We start from the raw sequence: 17,407 nt of genomic DNA on the forward strand, positions 1-17,407 counted from the left end.
TGGCGTGGCCGGGCGTTGCCCGCGCGGCGCCGTGGCGAGGCCGGTGGCGGCGGCCCTCTTCCTCTCCCCCTCGCGGTTCCCCGGCTCGGGCGGCGGTTTCCGACGATGGTGCGCCTCGGCGGGCGGTGCTCCGGTGTAGATCGGGCCCAGATTCGGCGGCGGCGCGACCCTTTGGCGGCTGGCGGCGGGGGTTGGCCGGCGGAGCCCTGCAGGCCCAGATTTGGGTCAGGGCGGGTTGGGCTGGCCTCCTGCAGGTCTCCTCCGGCTGGGCTGGCGGGATGCGGTCATTGGGATCGGCGGCTCTGCGCTGCGTCGGCTGCAGCGCGGCAGCAGGAGCTTAACGGGCCCGATCTGGGCCCGGCTGGGCAGGGTGTCCGGCGTGCTCCCGCGCCTGCGTCCGGTCTGCTACGGCTTGTGCCAGTGGAGGTTGTCCCCTCCCACGTGGCTGTGGTGCTCCTGGTCCCTATCGGCGGTGGTCTCGTTTGGTTCGGTCGGCCTCGCAGCGTCTGCGGTGGAGAGACGACGGTGGTGTCCTCGTGACTGTGGTGGCGCAGGTTGGTGGGCGGTTGGCGTGGTGGAGCCGCCGGTTGGTCCTGGGTTGTGGGTATGAGGGGTAGGGCGAAATCCCTCTCGGGTCCGCCCGGTACCGACGCGGTGACGCCTGCGGGCGCCATCAACCTTCTTGAAGGGCGTCGGGAGTACCTCTCGCCCGCTTCCCTCCGTGTACCGGGAGAGATCCTAGGATTCGTCCGGGCAGCAGCGTCGTCGTCGTCGCAGTCCTTCTTGAAGGTGTTGCTTGGTTCGCGGCGACTCGATGGCATTGGAGCGTGGTGGATGTTTTCCGGTGGGCGCAGCGGTTGCGGGATGCTTCAGCTTTCGTTCATCCGGTGCTGCCGGCATTTCTTTCTCTTGCTTTTCTCTTGTTTTTCTTTTGGGCTTGATTGTGCTGTTTGCCCCAGCATCGAACTTCTGGCTGTATCGGGTGGTTGCTATATTAATATAGCGGGGCGCAAGCCTTTTTCGGTATATCGTTAAGTTGTTGGTTACCATTGTAAATCATGATGCAATGACCATTGTGATCAGCATGTTTAATGCAGATTAATTTTTTGTAACTAGGATATTTCTCTTACAGTCAACATTGGTCAATGTGTTGAGTTAAGATATTTTGGACCAAATTACTTAGATCATAGGCATAACTTTTGCAAATAGGCATCTGGTTTTATCATTTTTTATAATCTAAGCTACTGCTTCTACGATAGCTCCACTTCCTCGTCTTGCTTTTACTTTGCTTGTTTGTGTGAAGGCTTAGAGTCCTTTTCACTAGGTCTATATTCATCAAAGCAAAAGATCTCATCCAACAGTAATCCCGTATATTGAGCGCAGCTGGTATGTGGCTACTAGGCAAAAGATCTCATCCAACAGTAATCCCACATGCCATTTCATGAACTTCCAAAAACATGAAATCAAAATCAAACCACATGACACAGATTCACTTGAGAAAAAGCATGCACAATCTAATGAGAAACAAAAGATTGTCCTCTGACTATATGGATGGAATATGCATGGGCGTCCCAGTTGTCGCATTTCATTTTGAGTAAGTGTGATTTAACAATTGTTCTAGTGTTTCCCTTGTGTTACGAGTTACGACTGAAATTATAGAAAAACGTATGACATGGTGTTGCGACTGAGAACCATAACGGTTTTCATGGAGCCGAACCTGCCTTCTTTGGAGGTGTTATTGAAATATTTATCTGAGTGCGATTGAGCCAAACTTTCATGTTCAACTAACTTCATACAGTAATCTTCTTTATGGTAGAAACTCAAAATTTTACTGATGGTGCAACATATCATTTTAGTATATTTGTGTCGTTCCATTGTGTCAGCCCTGACAAGATGTCAAGCTAACACTTCAATAAAAAATCGGTGGATTTGAATCCAAGAAATATCTGGTTGAAAATTCTAGATTCTTGGAGGTGTTCAAGTCCTATTCAATCTAATGTTTTTTTTGTCCAAGTTGCAAATTCTTGGATGGTGGTCATATTCTGTAAAATATAATTTGCATTACCTTTCTATGCATTTGCTTTGATCATATAAAAGTGTCACGATGGTATTTGCTTTCATTACATTAAACTTTGGTATTTCTGAAAATGCATTTGTGTAGAAACTAATGACGAATTTGAATCCTGGAGACTATGAATGTGAAAGTATAAACCAAGACATTTTGGCTAGATGTAGTAGTAATACTTTAAACACTCGCCATCTTCCCTGATGTCCAAGTTTATGTCTTATTCCTTAAATTTTCAGAACCATTGCGATTCTGGTAACTTATTTTACCACCTATGTGACAGATGGACATTTCACCGTACCTTAAACAGCATCAAAACCATTCTCTGAATTTCCAGTGTAGTTGTGTATTTCATCTATTCCTTTTTTCCTTTGGGTTGCAGGATGGTAGAAGGTTCTGTGATTGGGAAACATACCGCTCATTTTTTACTAGCTATGAAATTGATGAAGAGTATGTAAAGCTCTTTGAAGAAATATCAAAGAAAATCAAGGTCTGTATCAGCAGGCGAAGCTATGTTACAATATGCTAATCTCATGCTTTTTTGGGGATGCTTATAACCTTTATCCTTTGGGACAGTGGCTTAAACGTTATATGGAATATGAACGAGCATCTTCCAAGGTAAGTATTCCCTGAAGAAAACAGCGGAGTAAAGGTACAAACATAGTAGGTATAATACCATGATAACTTCTTTGCTCTTTAGTGGAAGGAGATGGATGATAGAGGATTCTGCCAAGCAGCGAAGATTGCGGCAGGCTTTCCACGCATGAGCTATAAGTTAACTTTAATGGCCTATGAGGTACAGTTTCTCATCAATATTTTTTGATTGCTGTGATCACACCGCTCTTTGCTGTATTTGAGAGCGTAACATTCCTTTGGTTCAGGAGAATGTGTGGAATCTGATGTTTGATTATTGGCAACGTGAAGACATTGATCGTCTCTTTTTTGAGATTTGGAAGTTTGCTACTAAGAAAATGGGTGCCACTGATAAGAAGGTTAGCATTGTAAACATATGCCATGGAATCGCCATTTGTTATGTACTCATGGAACCAAACCTTGGTCATATTTAGGAATAAACAATAATAGTGTCTGTTTGTGTTTGTGCCTGCTGTATATGCTTGGTGATGTATGTTTCCTTTCTTGAACATGGCTCAGATCGATTTTAGAGCTGGTTTGGTAGATGTCTGTCGAAGGAATATATTCCCTCGATATAGAAAGAGAATGCAATTCGCACTGGATCATAGTACTCTTTCTGATTTGGAATCAAATGTAAGTTATTGTATCCAGCTTTTATGCAATTTATGCCTTGATCCTCTGATTTCTGATTATTGACCGTGCATTTCTCTGATAATACCTTGCATCTGCTTTATTTCTTGTTTAGTTTGATACCTGCGTGGAAGACATCCCTGATGATGTAAGTTTGATGTATAGTGGCCATGTATTTGCAGTGGTAATGCAACATTTCTTAATCACATCAATGCCACAAACACTGATGTTTTTTCAGGCTACAGAGGATGTAGCTTGGCGGTTGATTACATCGGCGGTTTGGAATAAGGTATGCAGATGCATTGGGCAATTCTTACTTATTCTTGAAGATTGTAACTCATTTTCAGTTCATTTTCAGCTTCATAAACCCAAGATGTGGCACCAATATATTATGAGGAAGATGGAGATTGCTAAACACATTGGCTTGGGTCCACAAGTATGCATATGTGTGTTTTATACACTATCTAAATGTCCAGTAATTGTCTGTTGGTATAAAAGATTTGCATATCATTTTGCAGAATTGACATGTCTCGGAACCCAAGACACTGACAGATGTAGACAACTGTTCCTTGTGAAATCTTGTCCGTTGCTCGCTCACTTGCAAATTAATGATGTATCCGTTGTATTGCATATATTGATGTTAGACTGGTGCTGTTGTTGCTGTGGTAAATTAATATGCTATCATGGTTACAAAAATGTTTGCAAACTTTTCTATGATTACTGTATTAGGTCTATAATAGTTATGGAACGCATCATCATTTACCTTGTTTAAGTTTTTGACACTATGGTGCCATAGGGTATGCAGTAAAAAGATGATAGTATGATGTTTATCTTGTTTAAATTTTTGACACTATGGTGTCGAAGGGTATGCAGTAAAGAGATGACAGTATGACGCGGAGTATCTGAGCTCGAGCTCAAATGAGCTTGGATGAGCACTAAAATCAAAAAATTCTGATTTTTTGTGCGGAAAACTTTGACAAAACTTGTAAGTGCTTGCAAATTTTCATCATGAGATCACATTCATGGAAGGCTTGACAAAAGAAAAATCGATGCTCCGAAAATGCTACTATCAAAAGCATTTTGGAGCACTGATTTTGTTTTTTACCACGCCTTTCACGAATGTGATCTCATGATGAAACTTTGCAAGCACTTAGAACATTTTTCAAAGTCTACCACAAATAATTACAGATTTTTTTTTTGGTTTTACTGTTTATCGAAGCTGAAGGGGAGCCTTGGTGCAGCAGTAAAGCTGTTGCCTTGTGACCATGAGGCCATGGATTTGAATCCTGAAAACAGCCTCTTGCAAAAATGCATGGAAAGACTGTGTACAATAGACCCAAAGTGATCGGACCCTTCCCCGGACCCTGTGCAAACGGGAGTTATATGCACCGGGCTGACCTTTTTTTTTACTGTATCTTCATTTGAGCTCGAGCTCAGCATGGTACTTTCGTGATAGTATGTGTTTCTTTTCAGAAAAGATGCTTACGGATTATGCATTGCCTAAAACGACATTAGTCACTTACAAAACGTGTCTCTTTATATCCTCTGACCAAGGAAAGAAAGGGGTCTATGCACACGCATCATGAGCTCAGTCATCGTTTCCAACTGATATGACCGCTAGCAAAGCAGTCTGTATGATGGCATATCTTCAATCCTCAGCACATCCTCCAGCAGAAGCTCCTTCTCCAGCTGCGCTCGAGTTGACTTCAGTATCTCCTGGTAATTACATCAGTCATAAGATCGATCAAACATGCAATCTGAAGATTTGCGGGTAGAAAGGATGAGACGTACATTGAAGTCCATGTAAGAAGCGTTCTTCTCTACCCACTGCTTGTCCATCACAAGGAAAGCAACACAGTAGAGCAGATCAAATGCCCATTCATCCTCTGGGACAAAACAGGAAGCAATGAGAATTTGTTGAAAATTATTTGAACAAACGAACGGTACAAAAGGTATATGTATATTGCACTGGTCCTACCTGAAAGCATTTGGACAAAAACAGCTTTGACGAACGTTCTCGGTTTAGCTGCAATTGATTTCACTGCCATAAATTAGTAAAATTACAGTTTACAAACTGAATAATTTGCATGTTTCGGTACGAGCTTACTGGACTGGAGATCCAGCATCTGCATGATCATGAATGTGATATTTACACCGGCAACTGCAAACGGGTACTCCCAAGTGGCGCGATTGCCACTTTGTTTCTGTAGTAACCTCTGAAATGACGCCTGCGCAGATAAATCAGTGAAGGGTGGTCAATATTCATCATCTCTACTCCTAATGGAGCAGTTGGTAGTCTCGCTTCCAGGTTTTTTTAGTCCCACCTTTCATGGTTTTATTTGGTACCTCTTCCCACCTCTGACTTAGCCACCACAAACCGAAAAAACCTCATGCTGAGACCCCAACCCGCACCATGCACGTACCAACGAAAAAAGACCTACGATAGTTAACCAACGAAAAAAGACCTATGAACCAGCGACAAAAAACCTAAACCTATCGCCCGAACTTACGAGCGACAGCTCCTGCCCTCGAGCGAGAACCACTCTCACGTCTGCCCTCGTTCGCCGCCGCTCCATCCCTTCTCCGCCGCCGCCGCCACCGCCGCCCCCGCCACCTCCCGTCGCGGGCAGGCGGGAGGAGCCCTGTCCGGCCATGGCAACACCGCCGGCGGCCTCCTCCTCCCCCTCACCTTCTCTCCCTCTCCCAAAGGAGGGAAGGTAATGGAAGGGATCTGATCGGAGCGGTGGATCTGCGCCCTTGCCGTCTCTTCTTTTCTTCACGGATTCCAGGAGGAGATCGAAGTGGGAGGTAGACGAGCAGGAGCGCCGCGTCCGCGACAACGATGAACGACGACCCAGGTAACGCTATCTCCCTGCCCTCGCCCCAACCCATCTTATCCCCATAGCTTGTACTCACGCGCCCCCAGGTTCTCGTCTCCCATGGCAGGGGCCGGCGAGTGGCAACAGATGCGGGACACCAACTGGTGGCGCAACGGACAGCGGGAGATCGGCTGGTGGCAACGGATGGCAGGAGGCCGCACGACCGTGCGAGGAGCAGGTAGCTGGAGGATGTCGCCGGTGGAAATCTGGCAAGTGGCGGCGACATAGAGGGCTTATGGTTGGATCTTGGTCTTTTTACCTATAGCACTGAATTTCATGTATAGGTTGTGCTGATCCTAAGATTGCCAAAAACTGCTTCGTAAAAATCACCCAGGTCTGCTTTTTATTGTGATTATGCAAATTGCTCGAAACCTGAGTTGTCCTATTTTGTTGATGAAGGAATTGAAATCTGAAGACATGGTGATTTTTACCCAATGGGTTATGCCCTTGAGCACGAAGATCTTTTGAACTTTGAGGTAATCTTTTGTAATGTGAGCCACGATTTTGTTGCTTCTCCAATAGTAGGTGTGGTTTGTCAACCACTATTTTACACACATTTGTCCAGTTCAACTTTTTTACCATTTGCAATGCCCGGTGCGAGTGAACATGTATCATGCTATGTTTTATTCCATTAAATCATGTAGGGAAAATGCATTGTAAGTTTGGATAATTTCATTGTAGCAAAATTGGTTGAGCCCACCCCAAAATATTCATGTTTGCATCAGATACAATTTCCAGTAGATAAAATGATTCGTAAAGAATGGTGGGGCATGGTATTTGGCGTGTATGACAATACTGTTACAGTCACTTTTATTTTTAGAAATGTATGATGATAGGTTTTGATGTTTTATTTCCAGGTTCAGGACCACGCGTGCTTCTCACATTTATTGAGAAAGAGAGTATTAATCAACAGCGGTTCAAGTTTCTACAATGAGCTATACATCATCTAAACTCACATGGATATACCAGGTCTGCCTTTCCCTACAATTTAAACCTTTGTTTTGGCAGGTATCAGTCACCTGGTGCTAAACTTGGTGCTTAATGATCAACTAGAACAAAGTTTCATAGCCTTCCAGATTTGTCAAATCTACAATAACAGGATAATTCCTGTTAGACATGTTATTCTACTGGTACATGTCATATAACGGAATTCTTGTATTTTGGAAGGAGAAAACATTGAGTGGAGCTATTATGCAATTCAAGTGGCATGGTCATCTGAGATTTTGTTTTTTCTTAATCGTGACATGTGTTAATATTGTGCAAATCAGAATATCATTTTTTAGGTTTGCAAATAAAATTAACTTGAATAAAGTATTTTAAACTTAGTGAGCATAACAGTGTTTTGTAGTGTGAGGATAATAAGGTGAAGTGAGGCTGCTGCTCACCGGTGGCTCGCCGGCCATCCGAGAGCCGGAATTGCGGCCCCACGCGAGGGAAAGATCAGCGTTGCTGCAGCCACCGCAGGACACCCACCATGCGCGTACCATACAGGCAGCAGCAGCCTCACTTCACCTTGGATGACATGACGATTATGAAATATTCAGTCATCCCCCTTGGGTCTACCTGTTAGAAACTTGGACCTACTCATGTGTTTGAGGTAATGCTTGAATAAAATAGCTATGCAAATTTTTATTTCTTTTCAGATGGATGAGGAGTGCTTAAAGAAAAGATCTACTCTATGGTTGTTTCTCTGCAGATGATTGTGCAGAAAAGATGAAAAACGGGATAAAATTCTATGTGAGAGATGACCGCTAAAGGTACTTAATTTTGGTAGATAATGTTGTGTGCAGATTTCTTTCTACAAGATGTGGGTGTAAATTCTTATTGTTGCAATGATGCAGTAGCAGTGGCGCAAGGTCGACAATTTTTTACTTCCATATATTCAGTCCTTGCATGCATTTTCTGAGTATGTTCACGATTAGTATGCAGGTTATTTGTTTCCCCAATATGGACCGCGACATAGGGAAATATTAGCATTGCTTCAACCATGGCAAGACACCCACCATGCGTGCACCTTACAAGTTGCAGCAGCTTCACTTGGTTGTCAATGACATATCGAGTATAAAATAGATAGCTAGCTGCAAGCATTGCTGCTCCCCGCCCGACAGAGCAAACTTTTGCAACATGCCCTTTTCTCATCTGCCCCATTCCAGCCATCCCTCCATCTACCTGTTGGACTTGCTCACCTTGTGTTTGGGGTAATGCCTAATGAAAATAGATAGCGATGATTATTTCTTTTCACATGATTGTGGTGATTTAAAATCTAAGAAAATATCCTTTGGTGTTGAATTTAGGATACAGTGCATGACATATTATTAAATCCCATACAACAGAGTCTTAGGTATTTTATTTTCTGACCAAATTATGATTTTTACTGCAAAATCAAATTATGAATGCTTAATCTAAGGTATTTCTTACTCTGTTTGATCTAGGTTTCTATCAATTATTACCTGCCTTTTGAATTTTATTTTGTGGGGATTTCTCTTCTGAGTTATGTTGAGGTGAATGTAGCTACTGGTCATACTTTAACCACATGTCAATTGCAGGAGTGCGATGCCACCATCATGTGCCACAAACCATACCAAGAACGGCGGGTTATGGATAGAGTTCATTTGATCCATCTGATAAAAATACCTATTGGGGAATAAGCATGAAAAGTAATCAACCACTCTTTCCGCAGTGGAGTTCGGGTATGCCTGCTCCTCTATTTATTTGACTATTGTTAGATTGGTTCATCCTGGTATGACATGTTAATGAAGGTGTTCTTTCATTCCTCATACGATCTGGATACCTTTCAATTGATTAGTTCTTCTTTTGGATTACTCTATATTAATTCCCTATGTGTATCTTTATTATGTTCCTCTAGACTGAGTAAGAAAATTATTTTGTTGATATTAGTTTCAAGGGAACATGGTACCTACGACACAGGAAGATTACTGAAAATCAGTTCAAAATCTAATCAAGTCTAATCTTCTCTGTTGTCTGTACTGCAGCCATGATGATCAGAAGTTTAGGACCACACTGTAGTCAAGAAAAAGGAATGATCTTCGTAAGCTACACCCTTTCGATCCCAATCTTACCTTTTTTTAAATTAGTTTTGTTAGTGCTTCCATTACTTCCATTAAAATATGCTTAATGGGCTAGAGACTGTACCTTTTCAGAAAGTTATAGTGTGTGGTATGTTTGCTGAACTTTTGATGACAGTTCTTCAGGCAGGATTTTCGTCCCTATATTTTAACTTTGAACATCATTATATTTAGACAAATGATGTGTTTACTGAATTATCGTTGTTTAATTTTTGAAGTTATGCCTTTCGTAATATTCAACTGTAGATAGACCAAAAGATATAGGTATTAAATTTTGTGGCTCTAGCATAGATGTTTATCACCACAGTGACATTTATTTTTCAATTTAGATAAGAAAAAAGAGATAAGTATTGAACAGAGAGTAGAGAGGATAAGAGCATTGTAGTTCAGCGTGGTTCATGCCAAAGACTATGATACATATAATTTCTTAGGATAGTGAAAATTCATTGATGATGCAGTGGAAGTAACACAAGTTCTGCTAGAATTTCTCTCACATAATATGGATAGAGGTGGGTTTTGCATAATCCATCTCAGTAACAAGCTTGCATTGAGTTATTCTTTTCAAGAAGCTTACCATGCACAACTACAGGATACTTGTAGTTCTCAGTGGCAATTCATAGCTACATTCTTCAATGGGAGACCTAGCATGCCTTGAGTACAACAATACATGATCGTCTGGCAACAAACTGTTCATGATTGATGCATAATATGTCCTCTGTCTGCATTTTAAGTATTTATATTAATATTTCTGGTTATCACTGCGGGAGTTGAAATGGATTTGATGAGGGAAGTCTGCAATGCAGACTGTGTTAAGTGTACCCGCTCCAGATTTCATCGACAGTAAATGGTCCACTGCTATTGGCAGGTGCCTTCTTGCACTCTTCTGACCCAGATACGTAAGTGCATCGCTCAAAACTCACAGAGAGGCACAACTTTGAAATGGTTTTATTTAAACAATGAAACAATGTTATTTGACTGAAAATCTATACTATATTTTGATTATGGGGACACAGCTGAAATGTATACACCAAGAAAACATAACTCTTTTCAGTTGAATTTCAAATTCATGTTGTGGAAATCAAATCCATTTCAAATTCCATGATTTCGGCTAGAATGATTAATGCTACGCCGCTGCTGATGCCAAAGGTTGTGACACTTTTTTAATGATAGTGCAAATTGATTGATGATGCAGCGCAAGTAGTACAAGTTCATCATGTCCACTGCCCATCCATGAATTGTTTTACGATTGTTTTTCCCGCTGCAATACACGGGCACATTGTAGGAGGAATATGTATGCGTTGGTGGGTGCTGGAGGTTCCCTGCAACACCCGAGGATCCGATGGCGAGCCGTAGGTCGGGGAAGTCGTCAGCATACATATAAGGAGATGGAGGTGGAGGTGGCGGTGGAGGGAGACGGGCATTCACTACTCGTCGGAGGGCGAGGGCACGGAGGACAACCGGCATGACGATTACCACGCCTTCCTCCCGTCGAATCACTCAAGCACGACGTCCTGGTCCTCTCTATCCATTGGCCCCCTCCAACATCTACCATGATGACCACATCTTGTTTGTGTAGCAGAAGCGGCGGCCATCCATGATCTTCTTTTGTGCCGACCTGCTAGAAACAGGTACATGCGCCGGCCTCCATGGCAAGGTAGTGCAGTTAGATGTTGCAATGGATCCGTTCGTTCGAGATCATCTAATTTGTTTTCTCATTTTTCATCAGGTTGGGCTATAGACAACTAGAGATTGGTCACCTGTCTAGCAGCTCATTTCTGAAAACAAAGACCAGGTCTATGTGTTCAAAATCATGAAGGAGGATGTCAAAGTGTTTCTGCAGCGCATCAGGTCTATGTTTTCCATTGCCCTGGACTTGCGTGTAATAGTACATAGAGTTTAGTCTGATTCTAAAGAAATATATGGCTATCTGATTTTAAAGAACAAGAGAAGAAAATATAGATATGCATCTTCACGTGTGTGCATTAAATTCGTTTTGATTCTGTTAATTTTTTTTGTTGCAGGCGGAAGAAAAAAGCAACATGAAGTTCCCATCTACATCAAACTGCTTTCACTTATATTCTGCCAAATTTGTTCCATCTATAGGACTGTACATGGAGATTATCTATAAGGGTTATGTCCCGTGCAAGGAGATTATCTTATAGGACAGGCATATCAGCCCCCATTCAGACATAGCAGATATTCAACAGAAGAAGTTCCTCCACTGCTACTGGCCAAACTCTAAGCAAAAAGACCTTCCACTTTCCTTGCTAATGGTGAGCAACTCAAAGATGGCTACAAGGTTACACTTAATATTTACTCTCTGAATAACATATTATTTATTTGACCAATACATGTATAAATGCCTTGAGAGAACATGTATATATAGCTGCATATATGTTATATCTGAACAATGGCAGATTTGACCATTAATTACATGTATATACTTGCTAGGAGAGAACGTGTATAGCTTTCAGTTAAGCTTTTCGATCATTAAGCTGTTGCTTTCTCATCTTATTTCTAGGTAGAAACATTATTGGTGTTCTTTAGCTTAATTTTGAAACATGAACACCATCATGTCTTCATCGCCGAAAGTGACGTTCTTTCCCATTAATCTGTGCACTCGAAAACTATTCAAATATATATTTCCACTTGGTAGTTTTCGTATGTCCAATGGTTTGACGGGTGTGCATTTTCAGGAGAGTTAGCAAATCTTTTTCCAGTCATCTGGTCCATGTAGATAACAAGTGCTATTTGAAATGAAAATGCAGTTGGCTGCCAATTTTATCTTGCGTATATGACTGAATTATTTTGTCCTGTTAGTTTTATGTCTATATATGCAGTCTGGTGAATATATGGATATTTTATTAAGTGGAGAAGTTTGGTACTCTGAGTAAGCACTCGATTCCTTGTTAGGTCCTGCTAGATTGATCTTTAAGGGATCATTTTAGTTCGTTCTTCGACCAAACACATTACAAACGGGCAGGAAATGATTCTTTTCCGATCCATCTCGATCTCCTTCCGAATCAATTCCTGATTCTCTATTCCTAATGTATGACTTGGTAGCCTCGCCTTTATGTTTTTTTTTGTCTGTTTTTTTGTCTCACCTCTCATTGGTGTTTATCTCTTTATTTACAAAAAAAAAGGGAGCCCGTACATAGTTCGTTCGCTCGACCCTCTCGCACGACCTCTCGCTCACACCGATTTCTTGCCAACTTAAAAAAAAAAGTATGTCAAGCATCAACACACCGATTTGTATCCAAAGAAAGCACACCTTTCGGATCTGGTTTTTATTACCGATTTTTCTTGCCATACGGTAGGAGGCTATATCCCACCTAATCAATATCTTCCGACAAAAATTTCTTGCGCCCATACATCGATTCCAGAAATCTCGGATCTCACTTATTTTATTGATCTGATTCTGAAGCCCACCTCTTTCTTGCGGCGGAGAGGCGCCATACTTAACGCATGTGATGGCAAAGTATCTCAAGTTTGCATGCCAATGATATTTATCGGACTTGAAGTACGATGCATCCATTCAAATTTGGGTATCGCTTCTACATGGCATTTGGTGTAACCTGCCAAATATCTCTCAGGCATAACTGATTATTATTTTTAAGTATGGACCCAAATAATTCACCCATGACATGTTCTTGAAATTAATTTATTCTACTGATTATTCAGAACATGAGTGTTAGATTTTGTAGTCCAAAAAGATGATAATGAAGTTGAGAGAAGAGAGTATGCCTACGATCTATGAACATGATGTGTGACAAGAGATGGTATGACTTCTTCAGAGAACGATCTTGATCCTTCTTTTATCTTCATATATGGCCAAGCATTGATATATTGTGGTGCGGAAGGTCACGAGCGCTAGAGATTGTGGCACTATTTAGAGGGTTGGGCGGCGGTAGAGGCGGCAACTCGGGTAGAGGGAGGTAGTAGTGTGTGACAACATTTGCTGACTGTTGATGGCGGTGGCAAGTGGTTTCGTAGGTAGAGGTGGGCGGGTCAATAGAGTCGACAGAGAAAAAAGTATGAAGAGGGAGGAAGAAGAGTAGTAGAAGCAGTGGGTGTTGGCGGCGGAGGAGAGGCAAGGGGTTAGCGGTCTCGAGTGCAGGGTGCGGGAGGTCATGGGCACCAAAGATGGTGGTACATTTTAGAGGGATGACTGGCGTCAGCGTTGACAGAGGTGGTGACTTGAGCAAGTGGCGACGTGTGGCAATTGTGATCGTGTTATATTGTCCCTACCCGCGATATTTATCATGCATTATCTTTATATGACTTTAACAAACTATTTCAGAAGCCTGTGGCAACGCACGGGCACTCTACTAGTACGAGTAGGCAATGAAAAAGGCAATTGTGATATATTGCTTACAGAGAATGTCTTTGCAAAGAATAGAAGATTCTCTAGAGATATGAATCCTGCGCCTCTGTAACAAGTGATGCAATGCTGCTTAATTTCATAGAAGAGCTGAATATTGTTAAAGTAAGTCTGGCAAGTTTTAATTTGGACCAGCGCTGTCTACCTGAAGTCAGTTGATGGATCTCTTCCTTGCCAGCCCATGTCCTTCCATTGTTCAGAGACCAAACCTTCCAGTTCTTGATCAGGGTATGTTGCATACCAAAGAGCTCTCAAGGCTTCCTATTATCATAGATTGATATCCATCAGAATTAGGGAGATAATGCTTCCAAAAGAATTTGGGAGATAATATAGCTATCCAGTTATCTAATTTGTAGTATCTTATGGTAAATGCCACAAATTTACAGTGCCTTACAGCCACCGTTTCCTAGTGGAAATTTTATGTATCATGAACTCAAATAATTGAGAAATTTCCTAGTCATATGTGTTGGGTTTCGTAGTAATTTTAAAAAAAATTCCTACGCACACGCAAGATCATGTGATGCATAGCAACGAGGGGGAGAGTGTTGTCTACGTACCCAACGCAGACCGACTGCGGAAGCGATGACACGACGTAGAGGAAGTAGTCGTACGTCTTCGCGATCCAACCGATCAAGCACCGAAACTACGGCACCTCCGAGTTCGACCACACGTTCAGCTCGATGACGATCCCCGGACTCCGATCCAGCAAAGTGTCGGGGAAGAGTTCCGTCAGCACGACGGCGTGGTGACGATCTTGATGAACTACAGCAGCAGGGCTTCGCCTAAACTCCGCTACAGTATTATCGAGGAATATGGTGGCAGGGGGCACCGCACACGGCTAAGGAACAGATCACGTGGATCAACTTGTGTCTATGGGGTGCCCCCTGCCTCCGTATATAAAGGATCCAAGGGGGGAGAGGGGCGCCGGCCAGGGAGAGAGGCGCAGGAGGAGTCCTACTCCTTCCGGGAGTAGGACTCCCCTCCAATCCTATTCCAACTAGGATTCCCCGAGGGGGAAAGAGGGAGAGGGGGGCCGGCCACCTCCTCTAGTCCTAATAGGACTAGGGGAAGGGGGGAGGCGTGCAGCCCTTGTGGGCAGCCCTTTCACCTTTCCACTAAGGCCCATGAAGGCCCATATGGTTCCCGGGGGGTTCCGGTAACCTCCCGGTAACCCGGTAAAATCCCGATTTCACCCGGAACACTTCCGATGTCCAAACATAGGCTTCCAATATATCAATCTTTACGTCTCGACCATTTCGAGACTCCTCGTCATGTCCGTGATCACATCCGGGACTCCGAACAACCTTTGGTACATCAAAATGCATAAACTCATAATATAACTGTCATCGTAACCTTAAGCGTGCGGACCCTACGGGTTCGAGAACAATGTAGACATGACCGAGACACGTCTCCAGTCAATAACCAATAGCGGAACCTGGATGCCCATATTGGCTCCTACATATTCTACGAAGATCTTTATCGGTCAGACCGCATAACAACATACGTTGTTCCCTTTGTCATCGGTATGTTACTTGCCCGAGATTCGATCGTCGGTATCCAATACCTAGTTCAATCTCGTTACCGGCAAGTCTCTTTACTCGTTCTGTAATACATCATCTCACAACTAACATATTAGTTGTAATGCTTGCAAGGCTTATGTGATGTGTATTACCGAGAGGGCCCAGAGATACCTCTCCGACAATCGGAGTGACAAATCCTAATCTCGAAATACGCCAACCCAACATCTACCTTTGGAGACACCTGTAATGCTCCTTTATAATCACCCAGTTACGTTGTGACGTTTGGTAGCACCCAAAGTGTTCCTCCGGCAAACGGGAGTTGCATAATCTCATAGTCATAGGAACATGTATAAGTCATGAAGAAAAGCAATAGCAACATACTAAACGATCGGGTGCTAAGCTAATGGAATGGGTCATGTCAATCAGATCATTCTACTAATGATGTGACCTCGTTAATCAAATAACAACTCATTGTTCATGGTCAGGAAACATAACCATCTTTGATTAACGAGCTAGTCAAGTAGAGGCATACTAGTGACACTTTGTTTGTCTATGTATTCACACATGTATTATGTTTCCGGTTAATACAATTCTAGCATGAATAATAAACATTTATCATGATTATAAGGAAATAAATAATAACTTTATTATTGCCTCTAGGGCATATTTCCTTCAGTCTCCCACTTGCACTAGAGTCAATAATCTAGATTACACTGTAATGATTCTAACACCCATGGAGCCTTGGTGCTGATCATGTTTTGCTCGTGGAAGAGGCTTAGTCAACGGGTCTGCAACATTCAGATCCGTATGTATCTTGCAAATCTCTATGTCTCCCACCTGGACTAGATCCCGGATGGAGTTGAAGCGTCTCTTGATGTGTTTGGTCCTTTTGTGAAATTTGGATTCCTTTGCCAAGGCAATTGCACCAGTATTGTCACAAAAGATTTTCATTGGACCCGATGCATTAGGTATGACACCTAGATCGGATATGAACTCCTTCATCCAGACTCCTTCGTTTGCTGCTTCCGAAGCAGCTATGTACTCCGCTTCATATGTAGATCCCGCTACGACGCTTTGTTTAGAACTACACCAACTGACAGCTCCACCGTTTAATGTAAACACGTATCCGGTTTGCGATTTAGAATCGTTCGGATCAGTGTCAAAGCTTGCATCAACGTAACCTTTTACGGTGAGCTCTTTGTCACATCCATATACGAGAAACATATCCTTAGTCCTTTTCAGGTATTTCAGGATGTTCTTGACCGCTGTCCAGTGATCCACTCCTGGATTACTTTGGTACCTCCCTGCTAAACTTATAGCAAGGCACACATCAGGTCTGGTACACAGCATTGCATACATGATAGAGCCTATGGCTGATGCATAGGGAACATCTTTCATATTCTCTTTATCTTCTGCAGTGGTCGGGCATTGAGTCTTACTCAACTTCACACCTTGTAACACAGGCAAGAACCCTTTCTTTGCTTGATCCATTTTGAACTTTTTCAAAATTTTGTCAAGGTATGTGCTTTGTGAAAGTCCAATTAAGCGTCTTGATCTATCTCTGTAGATCTTAATGCCTAATATGTAAGCAACTTCACCGAGGTCTTTCATTGAAAAACTTTTATTCAAGTATCCCTTTATGCTATCCAGAAATTCTATATCATTTCCAATCAGCAATATGTCATCCACATATAATATCAGAAATGCTACAGAGCTCCCACTCACTTTCTTGTAAATACAGGCTTCTCCGAAAGTCTGACCAAATGCTTTGATCACACTATCAAAGCGTTTATTCCAACTCCGAGAAGCTTGCACCAATCCATAAATGGATCGCTGGAGCTTGCACACTTTGTTAGCTCCCTTTGGATCGACAAAACCTCCCGGTTGCATCATATACAACTCTTCTTCCAGAAATCCATTCAGGAATGCAGTTTTGACATCCATCTGCCAAATTTCATAATCATAAAATGCGGCAATCGTTAACATGATTCGGACAGACTTAAGCATCGCTACGGGTGAGAAAGTCTCATCGTAGTCAACCCCTTGAACTTGTCGAAAACCTTTTGCGACAAGTCGAGCTTTGTAAACAGTAACATTACCATCAGCGTCAGTCTTCTTCTTAAAGATCCATTTATTCTCAATTGCTTGCCGATCATCGGGCAAGTCAACCAAAGTCCATACTTTGTTCTCATACATGGATCCCATCTCAGATT

General features: G+C 42.6%; 2 protein-coding genes and 1 long non-coding RNA gene across 4 annotated transcripts in view; 2 read left to right on the top strand and 1 right to left on the bottom strand.

Annotated features, from left to right (window-relative positions):
- LOC123157998 (uncharacterized) overlaps window positions 1-4,016 on the top strand; it is a 7,495-nt gene extending 3,479 nt beyond the window's left edge. Inside the window, exons 3-11 of the mRNA XM_044576152.1 lie at window positions 2,448-2,555; window positions 2,642-2,683; window positions 2,766-2,861; window positions 2,947-3,057; window positions 3,218-3,331; window positions 3,444-3,476; window positions 3,567-3,617; window positions 3,687-3,764; window positions 3,847-4,016. Of these exons, the coding sequence (XP_044432087.1) occupies window positions 2,448-2,555; window positions 2,642-2,683; window positions 2,766-2,861; window positions 2,947-3,057; window positions 3,218-3,331; window positions 3,444-3,476; window positions 3,567-3,617; window positions 3,687-3,764; window positions 3,847-3,852 (639 nt within the window). The 3' untranslated portion in view covers window positions 3,853-4,016. The remainder of the gene's footprint in view (window positions 1-2,447; window positions 2,556-2,641; window positions 2,684-2,765; window positions 2,862-2,946; window positions 3,058-3,217; window positions 3,332-3,443; window positions 3,477-3,566; window positions 3,618-3,686; window positions 3,765-3,846) is intronic.
- An 893-nt stretch (window positions 4,017-4,909) lies between these two features.
- LOC123161079 (ELMO domain-containing protein A-like) overlaps window positions 4,910-17,407 on the bottom strand; it is a 29,961-nt gene continuing 17,463 nt past the window's right edge. The window contains exons 4-9 of the mRNA XM_044578934.1: window positions 13,820-13,935; window positions 13,669-13,723; window positions 5,436-5,556; window positions 5,307-5,354; window positions 5,120-5,214; window positions 4,910-5,044 (exon numbers count right to left, since the gene is read on the bottom strand). Coding sequence (XP_044434869.1) covers window positions 4,946-5,044; window positions 5,120-5,214; window positions 5,307-5,354; window positions 5,436-5,556; window positions 13,669-13,723; window positions 13,820-13,935 — 534 coding nt within the window. The 3' untranslated portion in view covers window positions 4,910-4,945. The remainder of the gene's footprint in view (window positions 5,045-5,119; window positions 5,215-5,306; window positions 5,355-5,435; window positions 5,557-13,668; window positions 13,724-13,819; window positions 13,936-17,407) is intronic.
- LOC123161080 (uncharacterized) lies at window positions 5,807-11,929 on the top strand. Of its 2 annotated transcripts, none has more exons than XR_006480526.1 (7): window positions 5,807-6,186; window positions 6,255-6,445; window positions 6,607-6,683; window positions 7,065-7,176; window positions 7,546-7,804; window positions 7,904-7,964; window positions 11,397-11,929. It is a non-coding gene; the product is annotated as an uncharacterized lncRNA (long non-coding RNA). The 2 variants fall into 2 exon arrangements; XR_006480527.1 differs by having other exon boundaries at window positions 6,275-6,445.

Source organism: Triticum aestivum, chromosome 7B, assembly GCF_018294505.1.
Source record: "Triticum aestivum cultivar Chinese Spring chromosome 7B, IWGSC CS RefSeq v2.1, whole genome shotgun sequence".
Lineage (NCBI taxonomy): Eukaryota > Viridiplantae > Streptophyta > Magnoliopsida > Poales > Poaceae > Triticum > Triticum aestivum.